The 21,418-nt window shown below is 36.4% G+C and overlaps 1 protein-coding gene across 1 annotated transcript; it reads right to left on the reverse strand.

The window, feature by feature from the left end:
• Nucleotides 1-6,040: 6,040 nt before the first annotated feature.
• Nucleotides 6,041-7,135, reverse strand: LOC108207127 (uncharacterized). The gene is made up of 2 exons (XM_064086655.1): nucleotides 6,385-7,135; nucleotides 6,041-6,279 (listed from the first exon to the last, which is right to left on the reverse strand). The coding sequence occupies exons 1-2, from the start codon at nucleotides 7,133-7,135 to the stop codon at nucleotides 6,041-6,043; spliced, it is 990 nt and encodes a 329-aa protein (XP_063942725.1).
• Between the last annotated feature and the right edge of the window lie 14,283 nt (nucleotides 7,136-21,418).

The following is a 21,418-nucleotide window of genomic DNA, read 5'->3' on the forward strand; positions in this document are numbered from 1 at the left end:
GTTAGGAATATGTGATGCTTGATGATACAAAGTGTTTCATTCTTACTTAAAATAAAATTGCATGTAGCTGATCAATTGCTAGCATGCTAAGGCAGTAGCAATTGATCAGATTCACCCATCAACGGATGATGAGGTACTGTAACAAAGCTGGAGCATCTTAGCGATTGATATGATAATAATGCATACTTTTAGATTAGCAGTTGATCTATCAATGAATGTATATATAGGGTGACATAATTGTAAATATGTGAAGTCATGTAATCTATCCAAGTGAAGTGAAGATCGATCGCTAGTCATGAAGTATCATTGGCTAAATTGAAGGGTTTATCAATCGCTACATCAACACATCAATGGGTAATCAAGGAAGGCTATCAATCGATAATTCAAGAAGGTTATCAATCGCTAGTTCAAAGATATTATCGATTGATAATATTATCAATTGACAATATTAGCAATTGATAACTAGCAATTGACAGCTACAAGTCAAGTAAAAGACAAGAAGCACATGGGTTGATGTGACAGATGCTGCACCAGTTTTGGAAGCTAAACCAAAAGCAGTTTAGTCAAATATTGAGAACCTCGAAGCCTACCATTTCTGGCAAAGCAACAAGAATTTCAAGCTGCCAAATGTTGTATCAAGTCCAAGAAACTCTATATTTGTAATAGCTAGAAACCGAGTGGGAAAATACTTTTACAAACTAGTTTTGTTTGTAGCAGTATATATTCACTTTGTAATTTACATTTCAAAGTATCCAAACACTGAGAACTGAAGAGCAAAGCAGTAGAGATAGTGAGCAAGAAATTGTAAGCTTCTGCTCTTCATTCTTTTGTAAGCAGCCAAGTAATCTTACCTGGAAGGTTCATAATATAAAAATCTCTCAGGTGGATCAAACAATCCACCTAAAATTTTTAAGATCCTTGTTCTTTAAATTTCTGTTTTAGTTTTAATTTTCTCTTATAAGCTTGAATATAATCTGTTAAGCAAAAATTAGTTGGAATTTTTGTAGATTGTATTCAACCCCCCCCCCCCTCCCCCTCTACAATCTAACTTATTGCTTGCATTGTCTGAATAACATAAATCGATAATCAGGCAATTTACCCACCTTAGGGTACATAGAAAGAATAATCTGTTATCCTGAGAAAATATATCGGAATCATATATCTTCACTAGAAGGAGCAGATCAAAGATAGGGGTCTTGATAATTGAATTAACAAAGTTTGCGATGAACTGGAATTAAATAAAATTAATTGAGTTATTCCTGAAATAAAATAAGAATAACTCGAAGATGTGAAACAGACTTCTCGATTAGGAGAGAATTAATATTGAATATGAATTTGATAACGAAACAGGAACCTCAGAATAAAATAACTATCTTAGGAAGAATAATAATATTCAAGGTTTAGAAATTAATGATTTTAAGGGTTTCATAAAATAGTGAGTAACCTGGACAATGGGTAAACTCGAGTATCAGAATATTTCGAACACTATATTGCACACGCTTTGATCTTCTAGCATCCATTTCTTCCCGATCTTCTCGAAATATTCAAATACAATAAAGTATTGGGTTTCAAGCACAGTACCAATACCAGGCATTATTCATAATTGATAAATAAAATGCACAATTTGGCACATTAGGAGCAGAGAAGAAGTAAACTTGCATGTGTCCTCCGATATAGTGGTGTTTGGGAGTGAAGCTTCTGGGCTTAAAAGCCTAGAAGCCCACTTCCCCTTTTTTGTTGGCCGTTTGGCAAAAGAAATGAAACACTTAATGGAAACAAAAAAATTCCACAAAAGAAGCTACATATCCTGACTTTTCTTAAGACTTGACTTCTGCTTCTTTTAGTTGGCGCTTCCTCCTCTTGGCTTGCTTTGTTTATTTTTTTATTTATGCTGATCGCTGCCTACTTCATGATATCTTCAATCCAAATATTAGGTGATTAAACGTAAGGAATTTTTTTTTAAAACTTTTGTATTCAATAATATGAAAATATATTAATATTATATAATATAAATATTAATATTATATAATATAAATATTATAAGAGACAAAGCAAACCAAAAACCAATTTTTATATAATATAAATATTAATCTAATATAATCTTTTCATCAACTATTCTCAATTTATATCGTAAATATCAAATAATTATATTACAAAACTACGAAACTATACCAACTTATAAGTTAAGTTATCCAAACACTTAAAAACTTATAAGTCACGGTATCCAAACACTTATAACAGCTTATAAGTCCAAACCAACTTCTCACTTTTAATCCACTTCTTCAATTTAAGCAATAAATCACTTCTTTTAAGCTCAGCCCAACGGCCTCATAGTATTCCTGTCCAACTGAGTTCGCCTTTCTGGATAATATATTTTTATACATTCTAAATCACACAAAAGATTGAAATTTAGTCATCTCCAATTTTATAGAATTTAATCTTGAAGAGATTTTATATTTATATTTTCCTCACTTAGGGTATTATTAATATTTCCATCACTAAAATATATTTCGGAAATAGCCGCCCCTTAGATAAAAATATTTCCCATGTCGTCCTTTACATTCTTAATAAATATAATTTTAATATAAATTCCTAAATTAATGAAGCGTAACAAAATATATACTTCCAAAAATTCCATAAGCTCATTTATCATTTACTCTGATTTATTAATAGTCCATTTATTAATCCTAGAGATCCTCTAATTTATTAATAGTCCATTTTCACTTTTAAATCTATTCTTGACGATAATTGCCAATCCATACCCACTAACTCAATAATATTTTCCCAAGATCTCATCCTCTTAAAATATTTGATACCATATCTTTTTTTTTTTTTTTTGAAAATGAGAATAAATCTCAACGAGAATCGGCAATTCACCGTGATAATTCTTTCATTCAAGAAAGCTTATTATCTAACCGTCGGACATGCAAGATGACCGGGGAAATTTAGACAATAAAACTTTAATGTCCGAAAAGAAAACCGGCCTTCTTCTAAGAATCCTGAAAATAAAACAAGAGAAACAAAAGAATATAAGTCGATATATTTAACAGATTACATCAAAATATTCCCACAATCATGATAACTCATGATTGAGACAATTAAGCTCTTAATTAAGGCATAATAATAAAATATTAATATCCTTAATTAAGACACAATTAACGCCCTCAAATAAGGCCCAATTAACGCCCTCAATAAATAGACACAATTTACGCCCTCAATAATTGAGGCACAATTTACGCCCTCAATAAAGAAGCATAATTAACGAGGCACAATTACCGCCTTCAATTAAGGCACAATTAGCGCACTTTCCTTTCTGAAACCGGATCCCGTCCTAAAACCGCAGTCACCGCCACCATCCGCCACCACCGCTATGCTATCGATCAAGTTGTCTCGTCGTATGCGAAGCGAACAACGAAACGTATCACATGTAACACGAAAAATCGCCAAAAACCAAACAAAACACATAGATTAAACAAACAAACAAATACAAACAAACAAACAAGATTAAAATCAACACCTTTCGCAATTCTACTCAAAATCATGAGAAAAAGAAAGAATATTGTAAATAATTGTAATAGAAGGGCATACCATATCATATTGTTCACGTAAGAAATATCAAAAATCAAGAAGAGACATACCCATGAACTGATTAGAAGAAGCATGAGCACATTTTGCAGATTTTTCCATGCATATTCCCATTTTCTCTTCACCACCAAACTCTCAGAAGCAAGCCAATTTATGTCAACAAAAAGAGAAGGCTTTAGGATAGGGGGGATTGACGTCCGGAGATGAAATCAGAGCCGTAGAAATCGAAAATTGGATAGCCAAAACAATAAAAATACACGATTTTCTGATCTCGAGACCCATTTTTATTGTTTGGAAGGAGGAAGATTGAAGCTTATCAACCCGTCTAAGTTTATAAACAATGAAATGAGTATATTCCCATTCTCAGGGTTTGGTTTGATTTACAAATCTTTAGCAAAATTCTATTCTAAGAACAAGCCTCGATTCATTTGATACCATATCTTTAATTAATCTAATTTTCATCTAAAATTATCACTAAACTCCAAATATTCACCAATACGACAATACCCAAATAATATTATTAAATTTTATTTTGTTACTCTCGTCGAGTTAATGTTCACTCACCGAATATTCTAATGTGAACCTTATTTAATTATTCCCCTGAAATAATCACACACCACATATTATATCCCCACTTTATTTCCTTTTTATTAATCTTTTTGAATTACTTATTATCTTGATTATGAAATGTCTATCATAACACTAGTCTTATTGTGAAATTACAGGATTACCCATGACTCTCTCCCCCCATTACCCCCATCGTCGTGGTGGTGATACCACCGCCGACGGCCCTCACACACACCCATCAGAACAGAACACACGCACACGAGCATACAAATCTCATCATCCCCCTCCGTTTCGTCTTCCTCATGTATCCCCAACTTCAATTAATCAATACTCAACATACAAACAAAAAGCCCCATTCTTTAATTAAACAATAACCCACAAATAACAAAATGCCCCAATTTGCTTATAAACCTTAACCCTAATTTTAAAATTTTGGGAGAGAAATAAAACGACACAACATATAAAAAGGGTTTGTATACTGATTTACCCGTTAAATGCTACCAACAGGTTGTGTTGCTAAATGCAGTTCAAATTTGCTTAATGCAATTCGGGTAAATTACTTTTTAATCCTTGAATGATTGTATATCTAGTATGTAGTCCATGTAGTATGTACATGAGTAGTATATGCATTAATAACCAAACCAAACCAAACAAACCCAGTATATCCCGCTTAAAGCAGGGTCTGAGGAGGGTAAAATGTACGCAGACCATGCCCTTACTCATTTAGAGTGAGGAGGCTGTTTCCGTGAGACCCCCGGCTTAGTGCAAGACAAAGTTTTGTGTGAAATATAAGTAGATTATACCTTGGGCCATGATTTCTAACACATGGGACTCACCTCTATCGGCAATGCATATGTCCATGAATGATCTAAGCCGTTTCGTCAAAGCATAACGCCAAAACACCCAAGACCTCTTCGCCGCTAATTCATCTATCAATAAATGATCTGAGCCTTGTCCTAAAAGCATAACACCAGACCACTCAAAACCCCTGTAAGCCACTAAACTGAGTCTCAACTGTTCTAATACGCCGCCACCAATCATTCTTATCTAATGTCATATCTCCCGTGAGATTTAGGGCTCCCAAGCCCAAACTCAATTGATCAGACCACGTTCGATGGGGCTGACCTCTCTTTCTCTTTCCCCGAACCGATATGCGTTCAACCCTTCGAACCGGGGCTGAGTTACATTTACGTCGAACATGTCCATAACAAAGTAAACGCCCCTCCCTTATTTTCTTAGAGATAGACTCAACCCCTAAAAGGCGTCGAAAAGTAACATTCGGTATATGATCTGTCATTGTGTTACCACAAATCCAACGCAACATATGCAATTATGCTGTCTCCAGTCGACGCTCCTGAGCCTTTCTCAATGGCCAACACTCAGAACCATATAGTAATGACGGTTTGATTGCCACTCGATAAAATTTACCCTTCAACTTCAAAGGTACACTTTTATCACACAACACACCAGTAACAGCCCTCCAACGAAGCCATCATGTCAAAATATGATGAGTCACATCCGCTGAAATATCACCATTACTCTGAATGATAGAACCCAAGTATTTAAAGGTATTAGTTTGTGGTACACAGGCCTCCCTGATACATACAGCTACATCCTCCTCATGAACCTCCTTACTGAAATTGGCACATAGGTACTCAGTTTTAGAACGGCTCAGACGCAATCCATAACCCTCCAGCGATGTACGCCACCGTTCTAGGTTTATATTAACATCGTTCTGAGATTCAGCGATTAATACAATATCATCGGCAAAAAGCATACACCAAGGTATAGGAGCCTGAATGTCATGAGTAACCACATCCAAAACCATTATAAAAAGCAATGGACTTAATACTGACCCTTGATGAAGCCCTACCTCAACTGAAAAATACTAAGTATCGCCGACAGGTATCCGAACACATGTTCCCACCGCTGAATACATATCTTGTATGGTTCGAATATTCACCGCTTGAACCTCTCGCGCTGCTAAACATCTCCAAAGAACAGCCCGTGGTACACTGTCATAAGCCTTTTCAAGATCTATAAACACCATATGAATATCCTTACGACGCTCTCGATATTTCTCCATAAGACAACGAATGAGATAAATCGCTTCAATGGTTGACCTCCCTGGCATAAAACCAAATTGATTCTCCGAAATGGAAACAATTCTTTTAATCTTGCACTTAATAACTCATTCCTATAGTTTCATTGTATGACTAAGCAACTTATTACCACGATAATTACTACAACTTTGAGCATCACCTTTATTTTTATAGATAGAAACAACAACACTCAACCGCCATTCACTCGGCATCCTGGATGTCCGAAAGATAACATTAAAAAGAGTCGTCAACCAGCGTACACCCTGTTCCGACAAACACTGCCACACCTCAACCGGAATCTCATCTAACCCAACTGTTTTACCTTTACCCATCATGCCTAAGGCTGCGCGTACCTCTGCCACAGTAATATCTTGACTCGCACCAGCATCACCGTCAGGATCATGAACAATCTCTTGGTCAAATACAATCTCCCTTCCTCGGGCTGCATTAAATAACCTAGAAAAATACCTACCCCATCTCGCTGTAATATCCACCTCATGAAGTAAAACATGATCATCCTCAACTTTAATATATCGAAACGAAGAAATATCTTGACGTCTCTTGTTACGTGCCTTTGCAAGTTTAAAAATTTCATTCACTCCCTCCTTAGTACCTAGACACCTATACATTTCCTGATACGCCTTAGCTTTTGCGTCCGCGACTGCCTGTTTAGCCATTCTTTTTGCAACTTTAAATAACTCCCTCTTTATATGGCGATCTGGCCCATCAGGACAAGACACTAATTTTGTAAAACACCCCTTCTTGAATTGTACTTTGGCTTGTACATCATCATTCCACCACCGAGACTCTTTCTGATCACTGACATTTTCGGATGACACTCCCAACGTCCTCCTTGCTACACCCCTAATTGAGTTAGCCATATTGGTCCACATTTGATTGGCATCATCTACCAAACTAAAACAACCCTCAAGCATGTCCTTAAATTCCACTACTTTCGATCCTTTCAGATTTCGCCAAAGAATTCATGGTGTAACAACTCTCACTCGCTCTAGTGGTTGACTATTCCAAGACAAATCCATAGCTAAGAGTCGCTTGCACCAATGTGACCATTAAAATCACCACCAACAAATAGAAATTGGTCGTGAGGAATACCTCGAACCAAATCATCCAAACAACCCCAAAAAGCCATGGATTCAATATCACCCAACCCAACCTGAGACGCATATACATAAATCACTGTCCCAATAACCTTCCCAACAACTAATCTAATATACATGATCCTATCACCATACCTTTTGACCTCCACCACGTTATCTTTGAGTTTATGCATTAATGTGAGCATTAATTACTCACCCCGTTTTGGTTTAGACTGTTTTTATTTTGTATTTTGAAAAAATTTATTCTCATATACCTGTTATATTAAAAACATATTCTCATGATGTGTATTTACATTTTTATTTATTCATCCTTTGTTTTATCGATAAATTTGTAAAAGTAAATTAAGTTTCATTCTTTATGTTTGGTTATATGAAATTTTAACTTTTAGTCTAATAAAAAATAATATTTTAGTTACATTTTTATGAATCGTCATTAGCTATATGTTTTTATCAAGAGATATAAAATAACAAATAAATTTTTCAGTGATCCACTTAATACATTAAAGCATAGCAAGTGACCTAATTGATAATTAACCCATTTATATAATCAAACACCGTAAGTGAAAAAAATCAAAATAATACTTCAAATATACAAAGAGTATGAAAGATGAATATAAATTATATAATTAGATAAAACTAAAAATTTACAATGTCCATTTTATAATATTTAGGTAAATAGTTTAAAATAGCTATAAATTTTTGATTATAAATTCATTTTTCTATTTGTGATAAGTCATTTTTCAAAATTATATAATATTAAAATGTTGAATATACTTTAATTTCATAATATATAATTTTTTATAATTTTAAATGGAAAGGTGTTAGGTCCAAATACGATTGTAGAAGGGGGGGTTGAATACAATCGATACCAAATAAACGCGGAAGTGAATCTGATTGGAATATAACTTTTAATTAGATTATAATTAATTAATATAACAATGTTTGAAGTCGTTATATAATTAATATGGTTCAGTTTTAATGTCCACTAAAGTTCGTAGAATAAATTCGACAGGGTATATTCTAGATTTAGTGATTAAAACAACCGGGTTATCAAAGCACAGAAAACTGCGGATATAACGATCAAGCAAGTTATGAACAACTTGAAAGCTTTACAAATGCTTTGAATTACAAAGTGATGAACACTTAGAAATGAAGAAACTAAGCCATATTTATAGGCAAAGCTTTGTACATGAAAGACAATCACTAGACAAGACAATTACAAGCTTGGAAAGACAAATACAAAGCAAGTATGACAATCTAGGCTTGGGCAAGACAACACAAGGCAAGGTAAGACAATTTTAGATTGTCTACCAAGCTTTAAGATCGCCAGAAAGACAATAGAAGGGAAGGTATGACAATTCCAGTGGTAGAAAGACAATCAGTAGATTCGGCAAGACTATATAGATTGTCTTACATACCTCCAACCAATCGGCAAGACAAATGGATTGTCTTGGCAGTGGTGAGACTCTCGGCAAGACAAACTAATTGTCTTGTCAGTCCATCATCATTTCAGCAAGACAAACACAAATTGTCTTGCTGCTTCTATTGAACCCATGGACAGACAATCAAGAATTGTCTTGAAAGCTAGATGAAGCCACTCGGCAAGACAATCCTGAATTGTCTTGCTGAGATGGTTTATGTGATTAAATAAAGTAATTTGACATATATAAAATAGAAAATTATCCACTTAATTAAGTTAATCATATAAATTCATAAATTAAATTAATTCAAGAGTGAATTAATTTAATTAATAAATTACATAATTAATATAATTATTTGTTCCTTGAACAAATCTAACAAATATCCTAATCAATCTATTCACTCAGAGCGAGAGACTTCTCCTTCTTCTATATCTGACACATGAATGATTGGAGTAGAAGGCTCATTCTGAGTAGGCTCTTCAGCTGGAGTGGATTCTCCACGCTTCTTTCTTTCACGAGCCAGAGCTAGCTGGTGAAGTACTTCCAATTCCACAGGGTCTTCACGGAAGTCTGATGGCTGAGATTTTGTTACACCCTTCATCCTCCGAAAGTATTGAGAAATATTTCTTCGAGTGCAGTAGGATGAGATTACATCATCAGCATCAGACTTGGCTTTAGAAGCGAAGCCCTTGGTTCTTAGTAAGGTGGATGCTAGAGCCAGACGTTTGGCAGGGTACTTTGGCAAAGCCTCTTCGTTTAGATAGACAGTCACAGTATGGGTTCTTAACAACCTGAGGACTGTTGAAAACATCACAATCCAACAGTTTATCACGAAGAAGTTCATTCAAGTTGGAGCAATGCTTGACTTTGTTGCGAAGTACCCAGAGCTCAGATACAGAGAATGATTTGAGAAATTCGACAGATAGTTTGAATGAACCATTCCTCTGTGTGTAGACAATCAGCTCCCACTCTTCTAGCAAACCCCTAACAGCAACAGTTACATATCCCAGCTCTAAAGCAAAGGCATGCATAAAAACATCCTCATCAGGGTTTACCTCTCGGAGATCATAGATCAGAGATAAGAACTTTCTATCATCGAAAGTTTCCCTTTGAGGTCCATTGAATATTCTTCTTGCAATGTCCCAGCTTTTTCCTTCTTTTCTTTTAATCTCAAGATTCTTCTGCTTGATCGCAGCATCATAGATTTTCTGCTTTTTAATCTTGATTTGTTCCTCTGTGATCAACTTGTCCTCCAGAAGTTTCTGATAATCACGAAGCTTACGCTTCCTGGCTTCATTTTCTGCTTTGAACTTCCGGACATTCTCCTCGTGTTCAAGATCAACAGGTTCTTCCTGAAACAAATAACTTTCGTCAAATTTACCTTCTTCTTCAGCCTGACGATAGGTAGCATCGAAGACGTCATCATCATCCATGCCTTTTGACCTTTCATAGCTTTTATCAGCTTCAGAAGATTCTTTGCCACTTGCTCCTTCTCCACCCTTGTCACTCCTATCAGCTTCACCATCCTTATCACTCCTATTTGCAGCATCACCATTGCTGTTATCATCTTTGTCTTCCTTGTCCTTCTCCCCCTTAGTTGAGGGATCCTCTGGAGTAGACTGAGATGTAGACTGATTGATCTTCAAGTGTTGAACAACTTGAGCCAAAGTTTGCTCCAAGTTGTCAAGCTTTGTCATACAGAGCTCCTGGTTCTTGTCAAACTTGTCCATCCTAGATTGAATACCCTTGACATGATCATCCAATTCCTTTTTCAGAGAAGTAAAGGAAGTATCAGCAACTTTCTCCTGTAGAGTCACCAGCTCTCCACTTCTGAATCTAGCATTCTCAGCAGTCAACCTTTCAATTTCAGCTTTCATAGCAGCCATTTGTTCCTGTATCAAATCTGTGTTGGTGTGTGCACTCACCTCACGAACACTCAAAGATTTTTCACTATCCTCTCGTGCATGTGTTTCGCTCGGTGTTTGCCTGATTTCACTCGTATTTGTCACACCATCACCAGTACCTGTATATACAACCATAGTTCCCTGAGATGGAACTGTAGGATGTGAAGGAACAAAATGTCCTTCTGATGCCTGTGAAGGCAGATGTACTTGCAGGTTGCCAAGTGGATCCTGATCCAAAAAGAAAGAGTGATCAGAAAATTTTTCATATGACATGTTTTGAAATCCTATGCTCTCTCTAAGTGAAGAATCAAAAGACAAAGGTTCAGTGTTTACTAGCGTGAGTGCTAGTTGTGTGCTTGACTCTTTACAGGATACCGCGGTCGGACGGCCAATTTCAATAAACGCATTCTGTGGAGAGAATGAATCTAGAGACAGTATATTTACCATATCAGTGTCCAAATCCTTTTGGGAGGAAATGGATGCGGCTGCAGTTGTCTCTGGTTCTGCCACCCTTTGCTTCTTATGAGACAGAGCTGCGAGATCTCTCAGAATAGCACTCCCACTCCGTTTCCGGGATACCTTTCGAACAACTGGTGTAGAAGTAGTGTTGTTTGAATTGTTTGATTAACAATCAGTTGTTGAAATGGAAACGTCAGCTTGGTTATGAACCTGGGTGTTTTCAGGTTCATTGTTGGGAGTTTGGAAATCAAATCCAATATCACAATCAAAATCTGCAATATCAATATTAAAGGTATCAGTGAGATTAGAAAGTACCTGAGCTACCTGTAAATCTGTCCTGAAGTCCTGTAGCTCTGGATTGATAGCGGAATCAGCAGGCAGGGGCTGAGAGGTAGATTGTGGTTGAGGAATATTATGTGTATGTGTATGTGAAGGTGTTGGTTCAGACTGAGAGGGAAAGATGGAGGCTTGTTGGTCAGGAAAGAAGTTGTAATGTGGAGGAGATTGGTGTTGAGATAGGTGAGGAGAGTTGTATGATGATTGGTGAGGGGATTGATGTGGTGAGTTGTAAGGAGGGTTGTAGGGAGAGTAATGCGAGGATTGGCTGGAGGATTGGTAATCTTGGAGAAGTTGAAGTGGGTGGAAGTTTTGTGGAGGAGATTGTTGTTGAGGTTGTTCTTCTTGAAATTCAGGTTGAGCCGGTTGCTGTTGATCAGGTTGATATTGTTGCTGCTGTAGAGGCTCAGGAACTTGGACAGGTTAAAGAGGAACATTAAACTGTTCCAGCATGTAGGGAGTCACAACAAGACGCACATTCTCATGCTTCTTCTGATTAGCAAGCCTGGATTGAATCTTGGTGCAAGTCCTTAGAATAGGCACCACTGCAGAATCAACGTACATGCCTCTATCTGCATCATTCATTTTATCATTTAAGAACAGCATTAAGAATCTTGGAAAATGGCACTCAACTTTTGCATTGTCATGAATGGATCTCTGAGTGACAGAACCCATTTTTCTGATAATCTCTTTGAGTAATATCTTCCCGAAGTTAATTCGACGATTATAAGCCACAGAGAATCCAAAGATTTGTAGCATGGAAGATATGTTATGAAAGTTCTGCCTTGTTGTTGGAGCAAACATCTTAGCCAAGGTATCGAAGAAGACATCCCATTCAGCCTTCAATTTGCTCTTAGACATTTTGGGAAGAAAAATCTGTCCCTGGTAGTGGATGTCTTGAAAGAATTGAGTAATCTCTTCACTAGTTGGTTCCACTTGAAAGTTGTCCCTTGGAAACCCAAGAATCCGGTTCACATCATCAACAGTTATAACAATCCTTCGTCCATTTGGCAGATCACCTATCAACTTATAATTCTCGAGAGTTGTAGAGTTGACGGCATTAGAGTAGAAGTCGTACAGTGGTTGCACTTGGATTGGAATATCAGCAGTTAGTGCAGTACTGACGAGACTTTGACGAGTAAGGAATCTGATCCACTTCTTGAATCTATCAGAGCAATCCTCAAAATTCAGATTAGCACAATAATTGGTCTCAGCAATCTCAAATTCTCTAGCCATTTTTTAATAATTAAAAATTGAATTAAGCGAGAATTTTTCAAATAAAAAGTTAATTCTCAAATTTCTCGCAAAGTTCAATTAATAATTAAATTTGATTAATTAATTAATAATTCGAAATATTTGGATAATATCGAATTAAAATTTAATTAATTTAAATGGCACTTCCAAATCAAATAATCCAAACTCTAATTGTCACAATCCAAACGTGTTCTTAGGTTCAAAATATCCCAACTTCAAATGTTACAAGCCAAACGAAGTCTTAAATTAGTCCAAAACCCTAACCCCAAATCAGATGAATTCAAGTCGCAGGAGCAAAGTAATCGACTAAAAGCAACCCACGGCAAGAAAACCCAGTCGAAAAAGCTTGGAAAACCGACTAAAATCCGACAGAGGTTCGACTTAAAACCGGCGATTTGAACCAAACCAGCAAGCGTATAGCTTGAATACACAGAAACCAGCAAGTTTTTAACTCTAAAACTTGAAAAACGAGTGATCGAGTTCGAGTTAGTCGAGTATGCAGTGATGAAGAAGATGAAGACAACGGGCAAGACAATGTAATTGTCTTGCTCGAATTGTCTTGAGGATATATATACAAGCACAGCAAGACAACGACGAGTGTAGTCTCGGTAAGACAATTCAAAATTGTCTTGCCGAGATTGAGTATATAGCAGACAATGGATGTGTCAGTAAGACAATTGGATTGTCTTACTGATACACAATGAGACTTATGGCAGACTCGGTAAGACAATGTAATTGTCTTGCCGAGTTTGATAAAAGGACAACGAAAAACCGGTTCAGCAAGACAAAACCATTGTCTTACCGAGCCAAATAGAAGACAAATACATTGTCTTGCTGAGAAAAAGTAATAATAATATGATTTTTGATTATTTTTAAGAGATAAAACATTTTGCAATAAAAATCAAAAACCTATAATAAAACAATACTATATATTACACGAATATTTTGTAAATTCCAACTTTAATTAAATATAAATACTTATGAATTTAACTTTAATTCAATAAAATGAATTGACTTAAACTCAAATATTTATGCTTAATTAATTTTGAAAAATACAAAATAAATACAAATAATTATCTAAATGCTTAGTGAATATTACAGGGGAGTATACGAGCACTTAGAAAATTACAGATTAATATACAAGCATGCTTAATTACTCAAAATATTATCAGATAATATACAAAATATCATATAAAATCTAATAAAATAGATATAATTACACAGAAAATTCACAAAATTATATAAAAACATATAATACATGTGAAAAATATATACAAGAGAACTATGTCATATTTAACATCCCTAACTCACAAACCAGCTTAGAGAAAGTGGATTCATCCAGTGGTTTCGTGAAGATGTCAGCAATTTGCTCAGTCGTGGGTACAAAATGTAACACCACTGTACCATTCATGACATGTTCTCGAATGAAATGATACCTGATATCAATGTGCTTGGTTCTTGAATGTTGAACCGGATTGTTGGAAATGGCTATGGCACTTGTATTATCACAAAATATGGGAATTTTGTTTACTACAACACCATAATCATTCAGTTGATTCTTGATCCACAAGATCTGAGCACAGCAGCTTCCAGCAGCTATATACTCAGCTTCAGCAGTAGAAGTAGACACGGAGTGCTGCTTTTTGCTATACCAGGAAACCAACCGACGTCCTAGAAATTGACAGCTTCCAGACGTACTCTTCCTATCAATCCTGCATCCTGCATAATCAGAATCTGTATAGCCGGTTAAGTCAAAACCAGTATTCTTAGAGTACCAAATACCTAATCCAGGTGTACCCTTAAGATATCTAAAGATTCTTTTGACGGCTATAAGATGTGATTCTTTAGGATCAGCTTGGAACCTAGCACACAAACATGTTGCAAACATGATATCTGGTCTACTTGCAGTAAGATAAAGTAAAGAGCCAATCATACCTCGATAGCTTGTGATATCAACTTTCTTACCAGATTTATCCTGGTCAAGCTTTGTGGCAGTGGCCATGGGTGTCTTTGCCCGTGAAGAGTCTTCTAGATTGTACTTTCGAAGAAGATCTCTGACATACTTGGATTGGCAAATGAATATTCCATCTTCCTTTTGGCTTACTTGAAGACTAAAGAAGTAGGACAACTCACCCATCATACTTATCTCATAGTTACTCTGCATCAACTTAGCAAACCTCTTGCACAAGTTATCGTTAGTAGAACCAAATATAATATCATCAACATATATTTGTACAAATAGCATGTCCTTATCATGCAATTTGTAAAAGAGAGTTTTGTCTATGACACCTCTGGTAAAATTGTTTTCAATTAAAAACTCAGAGATAGTGTCATACCATGTCCTTGGTGACTCCTTGAGTCCATAGACAGCTTTGAATATGAAGTATACAAAATCAGCAAACTCTGGATTTTCAAAGCCAGGGGGCTGTTCCAGATATACTTCTTCTTCCAGCTTTCCATTCAGAATTGCACTTTTCACATCCATTTGATAAACCTTGAAGTTGGAGTGTGCAGCAAATGCAAGAAATATTCTGATGGCTTCAAGACGAGCAACTGGAGCATAGGTTTCATCATAATCAATTCCTTCTTCTTGTGAATAACCTTTTGCAACCAGTCTGGCTTTATTTCTCACAACAATGCCATCACCATCTAACTTGTTACGAAAGACCCATCTAGCTCCAATGGTAGATTTTCCTTTTGGTCTTGGAACCAGGGCCCAGACTTCTTGTCTCTCAAATTGATTGAGTTCTTCTTGCATGGCAAGAACCCAATCAGGATCAGCAAGTGCTTCTTCTATTTTCTTTTGTTCTAGTTGAGATAGAAACCCAGAGAATAGGCATTCATTTGTCGTACCACTTCTAGTCTTGACACAAGCATCAGGATCACCAATAATTAAATCAAAGGGATGATCTCTACTCCAAATCCTTTCCTTTGGAAGATGTGTCCTTGATGATTCAGCAGCATTATCATTAAGCTGAAATGTGTGACTAGTTGATCCACCAGCTCCCCCTGAGTTGTTGCCAGGTTGACTTGATGATCCACCACTAGCATTAGTGGAATCTCCAGTGTTTCCACCATTTCCTCCACCATTGCCTGGATCATCACCATCATTGTTGTCATCTCCTATTGCAACCTCAGGTGGCATATCATTATCTGAATCAGAATCTGGATAGTTGTCAAACTTCAGAGACTCAGATGGATCAGCAGATTGTAGACTTGGAAGTTTAGTGTCATCAAATGTAACATTGACACTAACTTTCACTGACATAGTGTCGATCACAAAAACTCTATAAGCAATTTTGGTATAACCAACAAAGATTGCTTCATATGCCTTTGGTTCAAACTTACTTAAATTCTCTTCACCATCCTTAAGAACAAAGCATTTGGCTCCAAAGACATGAAGATGTTTGACATATGGTTTCTTGTTGTTATACAGTTGAAATGGAGTTTTCATGTGATCCTTATTGATCAATGTTCTGTTCTGGGTGTAGCAGGCAGTGCTCACAGCTTCAGCCCAAAAGTACAGAGGAAGCTTTGCTTCTGCAATCATTGTTCTAGCAGCTTCAATCAGTGTACGATTCTTTCTTTCGACGACTCCATTCTGTTGTGGAGTCCTTGGTGCTGAGTACTGTCTGTTGATTCCCTTGTCAGAGTAAAAGTTGATTAAGGTTTGATTCTTGAACTCAGTTCCATTATCTGATCTTACAGCTTTTACAGGAACACCCTTTTCCAACTCAACTAACTTGATATGATCAATTACTGTCAGGGGAGTTTCATCCTTGGAAGCTAGGAAGTAAACCCAAGTAAATTTTGAGAAGTCATCCACAATGACCAAAGCATATCTTCCTCCATCAATTGATGTAATATTCACTGGGCCAAATAAATCCATGTGCAAAAGATGCAATGGTTCAGTAATACTATTGATGGTTTTGCTTTTGTGAGATGCTCTCTTCGCTTTTCCTTTCTGACAAGCTTCACAGAGATCATCAGATGTAAATTCCAAGGAAGGCAAACCTCTCACCAAATCTCTCTTGACTAGAGAGTTTAAAGTTTTGAAGTTGAGGTGTGAGATTTTCTTATGCCATAACTGACTATCTTCAGCAGATGCTTTTGCATAGAAACAGTGATATTCATTTCCTGGTCCAGTAGATAGATCAGCTACGAATATGTTGCCTTTCCTGATTCCACATAGTGAAGGACGTTTATCCTTGGTATGTTTGATTATACATATTTCCTTTTCAAAGTGAACATAATAACCCTTGTCACAAACCTGGCTGACACTAAGGAGATTATGTTGAAGTCCTTCAAGTAGTGCAATTTCTTCTATGATGATCTTTCCAACTTTGTACTTGCCATATCCAAAAGTACGACCCTTGCTATTATCAGCAAAAGTAACTGTAGGTCCAGTTGCCTCTCTCACTTCAGTCAGCAGGGATCTATTACCAGTCATGTGCCTTGACGCTCCACTGTCAAGCACCCAAACAACTCGAACAACTCCACTGGCACCCTGCAAAAGACAACTTGGTTAAACATTCTTTGGAACCCACACTTGATTGGGTCCAGCAAACTTAAAGAACTAATTTCTATCAGGTGTAACAACAGAGCCTCTTGGACTGATACTTGGTTCAGACTTGACTGAACTTACTTCCTTAACAACAGCCTTATAAACCTTAGTTTTAGGCTTTGGAACATAAGTCTCCTTCCTAACACGAGGAGGACTAGCAGTCTTTGCCCTAGCATACTTTTTGTTTGTGTGTTGTCTTGGTGACGTGTTTTCATTTTTAGCATGAAAATTCTTAAAATAAGCAGACATAGTATTGAAAGCACAGAGCATACAATTATCAACACCACAAAATTTATGGCATGCATCAAATATAGGAGCAACAGGAATATCAGTCACAATAGTAGGAACATCAACAGATTCTACTCTAACATTATTAACAGTTTTAAAGTTCTCAGTAGAAAGGCATCTATTGTCTCTGTTCTTACTATTCACAAAGTTATTAGGCTTGTTGAACTTAGTTCTTTCTGAGTTGACACCTAAACCAGCTTTAGGCAACCTAACATTGCCTTTCACTTTGATTGGTTTCAGGTTTGTCAGAATCTCATCACTCTTCTCATCACTCTCTTTCATTTTAAGGTCTTCCTGTTTGAGTTCATATTTAATGACAACAGGAGTTTCTAACAGAGGTTCAGCTACTGAGGATTTAAACAAAGGGTGCGGGGAATCTTTCAAAACAAAAGGAATTCCTCTCTCCTCAGCACTCTTCTTAAAGGGAGTAATGTTACTAGCCTTACCTACAGATTTGTTATAGTCAAAGCCTATTCCAACAGTTCTCTTGATCTCTTGTTTATCATTAAGTTCTTTAACTATAGTGGAGGCATCCTTAAAGGCTTTACATTTCACTTTCTCTTCGTCTAGCTGAAGTCTTAAAGCAATCTCACCTTTTTCTAGAACTCTGACTTTAGCAACTTGTAATCCTAAATCCATAGTCAGTTGTTCAATTTTAGGTTTCAATACGTTCATCTCATTCATCTTATAAGCATGAATATCTAAGACTAACGTATCAATTTTAAGATTGGCAGCTTTCAACTTCTTAATAGCATCATCTCTTTCAAGTCCTAATTGCATAAACAGTTTAGGGCATGTAGGATCTACCTGAAAGCTTCCAGCAGGAGGAGGTGAAGATGATCCAGTATTAGCCATGAAAGCAACATTTCCTAGCTACTCCTCTTCATCACTATCTGTATCATCCCATCTTTTCCCTTCTGCCAGATAAGATTTGCTTTTGAAGCTTTGACCTCCAGAAGTACCCTGATGCTTTCTCACTAAGGCATCATACTTTTGTTTCAGCTCATCGTACGAATCTTTTCTCTTTCCTTGAACCTTGGGTTGCTTGCACTCAGTTGCAAAGTGTCCCGGTTCACCACAGTTGAAACATTTAAACTTACTTCTGTCCACCATCCCAGTCTTGTATCCTCCTTTGCTTGTAGAAGATGAATAACCTCCCTTCTGAAACTTACTAGCAGTAGGTTTGTATTTGTAGGAAGGGTTCTTCCGGAATCTCATGTTTCCAAACTTCTTGGCAAACAGTGATAGAGATTGATCTTCTAACAGTTCTAGCTCTTCCATTGTATAGAATTCATCATCACCACTGGAAGAAGCAGTCTGACCCATCTCAGGTACAACAAAATCCTGAGTGGTTTTAGAAGGAACAACAACATCCTTCTTTTCTTCCGGTGTAGGTGATTCAACAACTAGAGCTCTTGAGTGGTTCTGTGTTTTACCTCATCCATATCTCTGCTTTGTCTGAACCTGTTCCAGTTCATAAGTTTTCAGAACTCCGTAGAGTCTTTCCAGAGATATCTCATTCAGATCTCTGCTTTCCCTGATTGCAGTGATTCTGTGTTCCAGATGTTCAGGAATGGTTAAGAGAAACTTCATGTTGCTCTTTATTGTCATAATATTTCCCATTCAGATTTAAGTTGTTAATCAGATTATTAAGTCTGATGAATACATCTGAAATCCCTTCTCCCGGATTGGAACCAAACTGTTCATACTGAGCCATCGGTATCTCTTTCTTGTTCTCTCTTACTTCTTCTGAGCCTTCATTGATGATCTCTAGCGTATCCCAGATTTGCTTCGCATTTGTACAATTTACAACAGCATTGTACATGACAGGATCTAAGGATTCAACTAAGATCAGTTGGAGAGTATCATCTAGGTTCATCTGTTCACTCTCTTCATCCTTGTACTCAGAAAGTTCTTTCTAGACAGTTTTATGAGGCATTAACACACCATCCTCTGCGTGTGCTATTATAAGCTTCATCGGAGTAGAAACACCCTTGTTCAATATCCCGATATATTTCCTGTTCGAAGTGCGGAGGAATAGTAACATGTGCCTCTTCCATAGGTCAAAGTGTTCTTTGCTGAACGGTGGGATTTTAATGCTACTAATCTTTTGTGTACTCATTTTTAAGGATTTAAAGTGAATAGTGTTTGGATGAGATTTGGATTACTGAAAGAAAAATATTTTAAATTAAAATTAATTTTTGGAATAAAATTAATTCGAATAAAAAATATTTGGACGTTATAGAGTGTGTATAGGATCTGATACGGAAAAATGGTATCAACCGCTCTGATACCAATTGTTAGGTCCAGATACGATTGTAGAAGGGGGGGTTGAATACAATCGATACCAAATAATCGCGGAAGTGAATCTGATTGGAATATAACTTGTAATCAGATTAAAATTAATTAATATAACAATGTTTGAAGTCGTTATATAATTAATATGGTTCAGTTTTAATGTCCACTAAAGTTCGTAGAATAAATTCGACAGGGTATATTCTAGATTTAGTGATTAAAACAACCGGGTTATCAAAGCACAGAAAACTGTGGATATAACGATCAAGCAAGTTACGAACAACTTGAAAGCTTTACAAATGCTTTGAATTACAAAGTGATGAACACTTAGAAATGAAGAAACTAAGCCATATTTATAGGCAAAGCTTTGTACATGAAAGACAATCACTATACAAGACAATTACAAGCTTGGAAAGACAAATACAAAGCAAGTATGACAATCTAGGCTTGGGCAAGACAACACAAGGCAAGGTAAGACAATTTTAGATTGTCTACCAAGCTTTAGGATCGCCAGAAAGACAATAGAAGGGAAGGTATGACAATTCCAGTGGTAGAAAGACAATCAGTAGATTCGGCAAGACAATATAGATTGTCTTGCATACCTCCAACCAATCGGCAAGGCAAATGGATTGTCTTGGCAGTGGTGAGACTCTCGGCAAGACAAACTAATTGTCTTGTGAGTCCATCATCATTTCGGCAAGACAAACACAAATTGTCTTGCTGCTTCTATTGAACCCACGGACAGACAATCAAGAATTGTCTTGAAAGCTAGATGAAGCCACTCGGCAAGTGTTGCGTAAAATACTAATGTGCAAGTGTACACAATCGCAAACAAGTAATATAGTAATAAATACCAGATATCGTTCCTCAAGGACTATGTAAACGTATCAATCACGAATAATATCTAACAGTCTAGTTATCGAACACAATAAATTATTGATGGTTTTTATACTAAAACTAAATTTAACCAACTAAAATTATACTAAAGAGCTTAAAGAGTTTCAAATATGAGAAGATAAGTCAGGATAATTACTTCCCCCTAACACAAGAATATCGGTGAAAGAGTCGCGAAATATTGCAGCAATCACAATTTACTAGCTAGAATTCAATGGTCACAGGTTTCTCTCGAAATCACTATGATATAATTCCTACAAATAAACTAACATATGTCTATGCCAATTTAATATTCGGAATCCAATTAAGCATCAATTCACAAGGCTATGCATGGTCACAATATATGTCTATACCGCAACTATATTATAATCAAAAGATATAATCATGCACCATTCAAGTTTTGTGTCAATTAATCATAACCCTCTCAGTATTATGATTAACTCGATAACCCACTAGAGTTGATCAGACAATAGCAAGTATTAACATGAAAAACACTCGAATGAATAAACCACAAATTTGCATACAATATTCTTAACAAAACACCAAAATCCTCATGCTAGGGTTCCATAAAAATCCCAACTTTATACAATTAGTTCATACTCAAAATATCAAAATCAACCAAGAATAAGAA

Source organism: Daucus carota, chromosome 2, assembly GCF_001625215.2.
Source record: "Daucus carota subsp. sativus chromosome 2, DH1 v3.0, whole genome shotgun sequence".
Taxonomy (NCBI): domain Eukaryota; kingdom Viridiplantae; phylum Streptophyta; class Magnoliopsida; order Apiales; family Apiaceae; genus Daucus; species Daucus carota.